The sequence below is a fragment of the Eptatretus burgeri genome, chromosome 2 (assembly GCF_056783735.1).
Source record: "Eptatretus burgeri isolate ZD-2024b chromosome 2, Ebu_testis_v1, whole genome shotgun sequence".
Classification (NCBI taxonomy): Eukaryota; Metazoa; Chordata; class Myxini; order Myxiniformes; family Myxinidae; genus Eptatretus; species Eptatretus burgeri.
In genome coordinates this window covers 3,069,296-3,078,776 of record NC_140962.1, presented here as the reverse complement: position 1 = coordinate 3,078,776, position 9,481 = coordinate 3,069,296, and the positions used below count along the sequence as shown (strand labels likewise).

The window sequence follows — 9,481 nt, the reverse complement described above, 5'->3', positions numbered from 1 at the left end:
CACCATTGTTGGGAGAGTAGAAGCAGCATGTCCAAAGTAGAGTGACCAGATCTGAATCTGAATTGATCATCTGAGATGAGGTTTTTGCAGAAAAGGAATGATTTTATGTCAACTGTGATGATGGATTCCATGACCTCGTTGATGATTGGAAGTGCAGTAAGCTAATTGGGCTGTCGTGAAGAGGATCCGTTTTTTTTCACCTGATCTATCTATAACGCCAGGTGTGTGTGTGTGTGTGTGTGTGTGTGTGTGTGTGTGTGTGTGTGTGTGTGTGTGTGTGTGTATGTGTGTATGTGTGTGTGTGTGTGTGTGTGTGTGTGTGTGTGTGTATGTGTGTGTGTGTGTGTGTGTGTGTGTGTGTGTGTGTGACCGCTGTTTCTCAACAACCACTGGTCCGATCTAATTGAAACTTGCCAGATATATTGCTGGGGACCTGAGGATGTGCCTTTTCAAGGTTTGATATTAATCGGACAAGTGCTTCCCAAGTTGTGGCCATTTATTTACCAAACCAATGACAAGACACGTCGTTGCGTGGGCGTGGCTGATGGGGGAAGGGAAGCTCAGCCGCATTCCCCATTACGGGTTACAACGTATGGGCTTCCGGAGAGTGATGACTTCGTGTATTCTAATAATTTCTCGATTTCTTATGCGCATTTATAGATAAACATAATGCCCCAAGTTATGATCGTTTTCATATTAGACGGTGCATAAATTTCGGTAACATCAGAGTGAGCTGGTGTGCTCCCAACCAGGAAGTAAATTTTTTTTTCTCTCTTCTCTTCTCTTTTTGTTTTTCCTTGCCACGACATTGCGAAAAGGTAAAATACGTTGGCGCTAATTGAATAATTGGGTATTAAAACTCAATTGCGAATAATCGTAACTGCGAATAATATGCGAACTTCCGGGCCACGCACATACGGGCACACGAGAGCGAAGATATGGCCTGTGTGGTTGTTGTTTGCTCGCGGTTTGAATATTTATTTATTATTATTTTTTTTTAATGGCACGTATTAGTTTATCTAATGCTGTGATGTTGGCTGATTTTCAATTTACCATGTGGAGGTGGAAGACCAGTCCTCAAGTGTAACAAAAATTTTTAAAACCCTGAGAATATGCGAAACATTAATGTCAAAGCAGGTCACACTTTATGACCCGTGCGTGTGCGTGCGTGTGCGCGCGTGTGCGTGTGTGTGCGTGCATGTACATATATTTTGTTGTGTTTGTGGGGTATGTGGAGTAATTTCATAGTATAGCATGGTCTGTGAACGGGAAGGAGACATCTCGATGTAAATTAAGTCAGGAAAACGGTCAGCTATAGTTGTTACGTGTCACCACACAGAGGGTGGTGCTGTGTTAATTCTGTCTGGTTTAAGGCTAATATCTCCCAGTATGTGTTTGCCCCCTGTGACCTTTTCCTTTGTTTTTGCATTTACAAAACCGGAAATAAAAGAACCACGTTTTCAACAACAACAATGCCGAACATTTCCAAGCAGGCAAAAGAAACCCCGCTTTCCCGGCTTGGTCCCGGTAAGTCATGCCCCCGATGCTGAGGATTGGTCGGGGTGACGTGACAAGGTGCAATGGAGACGAGGGCATGATCGGAGACCAGATAGTTGATGTGAGGAACATGGTGGAGACGAAGTGTCTCGCTGGTTTGCTTCTCGACACGACGACGAAGGCTGCGCAATTTTCTTGTTCATGCTGTGTGAATTTGCCTGCATGCTGGATCAAGACTCACCATTGTTTGATCGACTGAGGCGTGAAGTACATTTATGAGAGAATGAAGAAGACGAGTACGTCTCAGCCATAACTCGGTGTTATCCTGTTGTGTGTTCGAAGAGTAAGGTGGGCCATCGTTGATCAAACCTCGTGTAAGAGAGGAGCGGGGTCGGCAGGTTCGTTCTTGAGAAGAAGCTGTACCACGGTAGGTGAGCCCTGGCGTTGAATACCACCACACAAATTACCTCACGCACGTTTCCCGTGTCAAGAGCAGCTTGGCACCATTTTGGGTGCGGTTTCTCACGCAGGACGCCGAGGTTCGATCCCTAAGCTCCTAAAAGATCATCTCTGGATAGAGCTAATTGCCAGAATAAAGGGAGGATTTTCTTTTCTTTTATCGTTCCCCTTGTCTGTATCCGAGTCTGTGCAGAGAAATCTTGAAATTAACTCGAGTTTAACTCACGTTTTTATTTTCATGCTTTGATTTATTTCCATTATAAACATTTGATTTATGTTCATTAAACCCTTATTTATTAAGATTGCTTGTGTCTGTCTATTCGTTGTGGGTTTGAGTGGAAACCCTTGTGCTTCTGTCCTGGTGAACGCCTCTGGTACACGCCTTTGCTGCTCTCCATCACACACGTGTTATAATTTCCAAGGATAAACATATTCGGCTATCCGTCCAGGCTGGTGTCCACCGTCCCGTCCATGACAATTGGATCGGCGTAATTAACTTAACCCCCTTGACATGACAATATATATTTTGAGGCTATACTTACATGTTTAAATGATCATTTTCTTTTGTAATGATGTAATTTGAGGAATCGTATGCAGTGAATTTGTATTTACTATAAGCATGCTTATTCTTGAAAGCTGTTTCTCTAGCACCAATGGGGAGATATTGCATGTGCTTGAGTAATAAATTAATTTATTCTTCCTCATGACTATGTGTTTTGACATTTAAATTCTCTGCTTTAAAAAAAAAATCTTTCCCAATTTGGTACAGGAGAGTGCAAGAAGGATAGCCAAAGTGTCAGCAGAAGCGAAGTTACAAGTGGATGAAGAAGATTACCTCGCATCATTTCGACCTCACCTCATGGAGGTTGTGTATTCCTGGGCTAATGGTGCCTCCTTTGCACAGATCTGCAAGATGACAGATGCATTTGAAGGTATGGTCTGGATTTTTCTTTGGCATGCTCGTGGAGGCAAATAAGTTCATCTTGATGAGTTCTTCTTATTGCACAATTTTTCATTTGCACATGATTTCGCAATCCGAAGCTTTGAGCAGTTATTAATTATTCATGAGCAATCGATTATTTTTTTTTTCTTGCAGCTACACCCAGGTAATTAGGCCACTTGTCTTTTTTTGATTTGAGAAGTGCCTCAAATGGTTAGAAGGTGATGAATTAAATTAGATGGCCCTATCTCTCAGTGGTGAAGCATCTACTGGTTAGAAAGTCACCCAGAAGCAACTCCAACATTGCTGCTGCAGATAAACAGAACAAGTGATACAGCTTCTTTCTCCAAAGCGTTACTCGAACCGACGTCAATTACGGATTGATTCCTTCTATTGAAGTGTGGGACACTTGCCGTGCACATATATTAAGTTGATGCATTATTTTTCCTGTTATAAATTCTATAATTGTACTTTATAGACCTTCATTGAATGTTCATTTGTTTTCTCAGTGCATTGGTGTGATTAGATACCTCACATATCTGAAAATTTCAAATATCCAAAAGGGGGTCACAGCTGTTTTATACAACTGAGGGTCTTTATATATACATACACACACACACACAAGCAGAGTACCTGCCATATGGGCGATTTTGGTCCAAGCATGCAACACGTTCTTCTGACGCATACCTTTATTTGAGCGGTGTATAGGCAACTGACAGCTGTCTCAATCGCTTCCGAAAATAATAACAATTAAAAAAATTAACCTGAGTTGCATGCATGAAGCTAAAACATACCTACTATTTATAATTCAAAACACCTCGCTACACTGGAAAACGTGGGGACAGGAATACTGTACTCTGTAGGGTGGGGTTTGTAATACCATCTCGCACCTGGAATGTTCCGTGATGGATTCCGACCTGTGTCGATTACCAATACTGATCTCGCTTTCAAACAAAATCATTTTTAATACAAGTTGAAGTTGGAAGTAAAAATAACCGTTCTCATCATGCGGAAAAATTTGGTTTGTGACGTGTACGTCATATACGAATTGGTAATGGACCATTTGACCATTGCATATTTTTGGAACCTGTGTAAAAAAATTAATTTAAATGTTTCATTTTTTTGTTGTTGTTAAATAATGTCGATATACCGGTATATATAGGATGACCCCACCAGTATATCGATATCGAAAAAAGTTGATATTGACATTGCCTATAATAGGACTAATAAAATTATCTTTTTTTATTTTTATTTTTTCTGTTTTTATCAAGTTTAGTTTTGAGAGGCTTTCCAGTTTACCTTGAGTTGTGCTCACAAGTTTTTGAAGAATGTCATTTAGAAATCTTTATTTTAAATTTATCACAATCTTGGTTTCCTTCTCATTCAAACTAAGCTGTTTTATAACAGTCAATGTTCTTATCTACCATATAGAACACACAATGTGTGTTTGTTTGTGTGATGACTGTCCCCATTCAAAAGGATGATTTAAGAAGGATTTTAAAGGCCAATCTTTTAATACGGCTGTGTTCACTGCAGTCTATTTTTGTCAGGATATAAAAAAACTCAAAAAACATTTTCCTTGAAAGATAAATTACGTGTCTTATTTTGGAAATGTTGACTGTGACTTGCAACTGGGCCTCACTGGCGGTGTACAGAATAAATAAATAAATAAAGGTGCAGGGAGGTGAAATTCGCTGCATGTGATGTGTAACATAGTGGGGCAACTTAGCATAACAATTGTGCATTTTGTGAGGAAAGCACCAAATTTGGCACACTAGTAGCCTATCATATTATGAACAGATTTGGATATTGGGCCATCTCAAAAATTTTGATGGCAGTGGAAAATGGCTGCCACATCCATTAGCAGCTGAATTTGAGATGGCCCAATATCCAAATCTGTTCATAATATGATAGGCTACTAGTGTGCCAAATTTGGTGCTTTCCTCACAAAATGCACAATTATGCTATATTTAGCTAAATTGCCCCACTAACATTCGCAGAGTAAAACGAGTGTTCATTTACATACATGTGTCTAATAAATAAAGAAGATGTAAGCACACCTGACGTTACGCCGAGGTTTCAGGCTTTGGCACGTTCACAAGGCTGTACCCTCAAAGTGAAAGGTCCCAGAAGATAAAGAAAATAGGGTAACATTTGTACATGTAATGTTTTAAAATAATGCTTTTTCTTGCTACAATACATCACATCTTCCAGTCTTTGAATATTTCGAATAAAACATTCCAACCCGTCATTTTTGATGGGCTTTTACCTGAGTAATATTAGAAAACACTGGTGGAGGCCTTGAGTAAATTGTTAATGTTCGTAACTCCTGAATGTCTCAGACTTTTGAATAGCAGCGCAAGTCTCAAAATAATGTGTATGGAGAAGACAAATGAATAATTTTGTTGAAATAATTCTCATTATTATTATTTTTATTATTCGACCCTTTTTTGACCTTTTTGTTTTACTCTTATTTGTTTTTACCATGTTGTTTTTCAGCAACCACTTGTCTGATTGACACAAAATTTTCAGGGTAGGAGCAACCCCCCCCCCTCAAATTGGAGAATATATTTATGATAATTGTGACATCATGGGTCATGTGGTATGGGAGCCATCTTGGATTAAATGCAAAAAAATTAAAATGTTATACCTCTGAAACCCCTGATCAGAATTTTTTAACTTGGAACATCTCATTCTACTCAAAATGGGGAATAAATGATTGTAAGGATGATGTCGTCAGTGATGTGGTGGACCAGCCATGAATGTTTTAATCAAAATCCTTGTTTACCATTGAGATTCAGTGTGTATGTTCAGGCTGTAACATTTTTACCAATTGAGCTTTTGTCATCAAATTTTCAACAAAACTTCATTAAGGGATTGTGGAGAACACAGAAGAATAAAATGTGTAATTTTTTTTTTTAATTGACGTTTTCGTTCGTCAAGGTTAGTTCGAGTACAAAGTGGATGCGGATGTGCTTATCATTTTCAGATGCTTTCTCGTTGTGATTGTAATGGATGGATGATCCTCCTCTTGCCATCAGGCATATAAAGCTGCCGAGGCAGTTTCTCTTGGCTCGGAGCCACAATTCTGGACGGCTCACCACTCTGAAACATACTAGACTGGCTCACTTCCCGAAAGCTGATACTTATTTTATCAACCTCGGAAAGATGACAGGCTGAGTCAAGCCACCGTTGTTATTTTGGCATAGCTGAGGCTTGAACTCAAGACCTTAAGATCCTATGCCAACCACTTTAACTGTCACACGCACGCACGCACGCACGCACGCACACACACACACACACACACACACACACACACACACACACACACACACACACACACACACACACTTTCTTTCTATTTATTTTTAAATTTGTAAAGGGGAAAGGAATCTGGTTGTCCTAACAGGGTTCTGTGTGTCACAGGGATATCAGATTTAAACAAATGCAGAAATCTGGTTTTTGAAAATTATATCCTTGTGAATTTTTCATTTCTGCAGCAAGTTAAACTATTAAAGTTTATTTTATCAAATAATGTTTTGTTGATGTGTTGTCATGTGAACGGGATTCCTGTTGGGCCATGAGCCAGACCCAGTAATTTTTGACCACCCGTACCATCCGAGGGGAATAATGCTCATCGTAATTTTTGTCAGGGTATACATCTCTACAGTCAGAAACTATGTGATAGCATTGCATTGGTGGTAACCTTTTGTGTGTTATTAGCCGTTTCGTAACCCCATCCCAAAATAAACTTTTCTGATACCGACATAAGACAGAAGAAGACATTCTATTTAAAACTAATGGTTCTCTCTTATTATAGGCTATATCTTCTTGAAAATTGTTAAGCATGTAGCTCATGTTATTTGCTTTTCAAAACAGTTGTTAAAACTAGCCGAGCATTTAGTGTTTGCAATGACAGGCACTGATCGTCCAGTGCTGATACATTGTAGAACATATGATTTTGTTTTCATAAAAAGTGGTACGGAAGTTTTTTGCCCATACCCTAACTAATGGATACCATGTTTAAATACGTCAATTTGAAGAAAATTTAATCATAAACTAAAATAATAAAATATATTTTAAGTTAGATGTACATTATAAATGTTATTATTATTATTGTTACCCCACCCCCCAAAATTGAGGAAACGCTCACTGGAAAGGGTACATCACATCGAGTCAATGGCATAGTGGTACAGGCTAATATTTATGGGCCACATCTCCCCAGAGTTCAACTTCCGTGTACTGAGAAACTGAAGCAGAGATCAGTCACCATTGAGCACCAAGAGCTGGAAGTATATGTAGCTGGTGCACGTGTGGGCCCACAACCTCTCTCAACCAAAGAGGACCATTTCCAGGAAACCAATCAAGCCGCTCAAGCAGCCCGCAATAAGAACCTGGTGTGGATGCTTGCAAGACAAACAGATTCAGAGAATCAGACAATTCCTAACTGGACTAGGTTTAACATCAGCACTAGAGACCAAGTGCTAATCTCAGAAGATATTGTGGGATATCTGCCAACCATCAATGCACCAGCCACAGAGTTGACCACAGTGTTTGAAATCCTGAACCGTTCAGAACTAATAAGGAAGGAACTACTTCTGGAAACGGTTGTGGTAGTCATGGATCAAGCACTGTATGCAAAAGCCACTGAAATTGCCTGGAAACATAAAGAATGCTTTTCCAACATTCTCCTAAGAATGGGAACATTCCACATCATCTTTAATGCCCAAGCAATCCTTGGAAAGCGATTTCGGGATGCTGGTCTAAAGGACATTTGCATCGAAGCCGGAGTAGTTGCTGAAGGCATGTTTAGCATGCTTAACCTCGGCATGTTTAGCACTTTTTGTTGAGAAGCAAATGATCCGAGCAAAAGGTGAGACAAATTTCATTGTTAATTTTTGACTGATAAAAAAAAAATGTTAAGTTGCAGTAGGATGTCTTACCTTGTACTGGTAATTTTGCACAAAAGCTTATTTCAGGGTAGGCATACAAACAGGGTGAGAACACAAAAAAAAGCTACCACCGATGCAATGCTATCACATATTTTCTAACTCGGGTTGCATACCTTGCCAAAAATCACTATGAGAATTATTCCCCCCAGATGGTACCGACCAACCCTACTGGTTTATGGGACTATGTGGCAATAGTTTATTCGTACTAAGAAAATGTGGTTTGTCTTGACTTTTATTGTCATCTAGGTTCTATAATAATGTGCTAAGTACTGTGAATAGTTAAAGGTTAACACAGATGGAACAGTGCACTATGAAAACGGTCAACGTTCCCTTTCCCCTTTCTGTTCTCTTCTCCCCTCCTTCTTTATCCTTGGGAGTTGTTCTTGTGTTGTGGTTGTGAAACTTCTTCTGCCATGGCTAATTACACTGGCCATACCTGCAAGATACCCCCAACTCACATATGTGCATTGAGAGACCGCATGAGTCCAACAAGTGCACAGAAAGCACCAGCTACCTTCTTTCAGGATTCACACCACTGATGTTGAACAATTGGAGACACACAAGGCATATTGTGTGCAGAATAATCCATTGGCCTGTCTGGGGAAAAGAAAAAGAAAAAAAATAATTAAAATGACTGTCTCCACTAAAAAGGTGGAAGCATGTTCTATGCGAAATAAAGATCTTTCATGATGACACAAAATTCACCAATGACATTGATATTCCTTCAGTATTGACAATGTAAATAAACAAGGTGGTTCAACCAGTAATGAGGAATAATAATAAATAAATAAAATTCGATACTCGATCTGATTAAGGGGAGGCTTTCCCTTGCGATCGCCCATGACCTACCCTTGGCCCGCTATCTGATGGCCATTTATTTATTTATTTTAGACCACGATTTGACCTTCAACATTTAGGGATAGAGTATCCAAAAAAGTCAACATAATGTAAATCGGAGGAAAGTTATTGTGTTTTTATCAAAAATGTGTTTTTTTGTTAATTAGGTTACAATCTGGAAAAAAGTAGGTCAAGGACAAATCAAATATCAGGTGCACAACTTCAGTGCAGGTACACTTGTGATGAAGAACATATTGGAAGGCCAAGTGGTCTTTGAGATGCTGCATTGGCAAAATTGAGCAGTGGGAAAAGCTTTCAAAATATTTATTTATTTATTTATTTTTCAGAGCAACATTTGACCTTGACCTTTAACTCAGAGAGAGGTATGATGTAAATTAAATGTAAATGTGCTTTGTTCTAAGGCTCTAAGCTATCTGGAAGAGGGCAATTTTGTTCCGTTCGGACAATCCTCAGTCGAGTTTTGGTGAAAATGAATTAATTTTATACATCATGACCGAACCATAGACATTTTAACAGAGTTAAAAAAAAAAAAATTGGCAAACCGGCATACTTTCTATTCACATTATTGATGCAAATTTCGTTCCGAAAGTCTTAGCCAGTTCTGAGGTACAGGTTGGACATTGAGAGTGCAGGGGGAAAAAGCAACCTAAATGGTAGTTTAGTACATTTAGGGGGTCGAAAACTCTGAGGTACCATTAAATATCAGAGCACTAATTGTTGAAATAAACCCTAGAACAGCAATAAGCTTCCCCCTGTCCTATGGGGGGGGGGGTAA

General features: G+C 39.3%; 1 protein-coding gene across 2 annotated transcripts in view; it reads left to right on the top strand.

The window, feature by feature from the left end:
- Positions 1–9,481, top strand: part of MTREX (Mtr4 exosome RNA helicase) — a 208,527-nt gene that overhangs the window by 171,933 nt on the left and 27,113 nt on the right. For both annotated transcript variants that reach the window (XM_085860894.1, XM_085860891.1), the window contains exon 25: positions 2,726–2,888. In XM_085860894.1, coding sequence (XP_085717020.1) covers positions 2,726–2,888 — 163 coding nt within the window. The remainder of the gene's footprint in view (positions 1–2,725; positions 2,889–9,481) is intronic.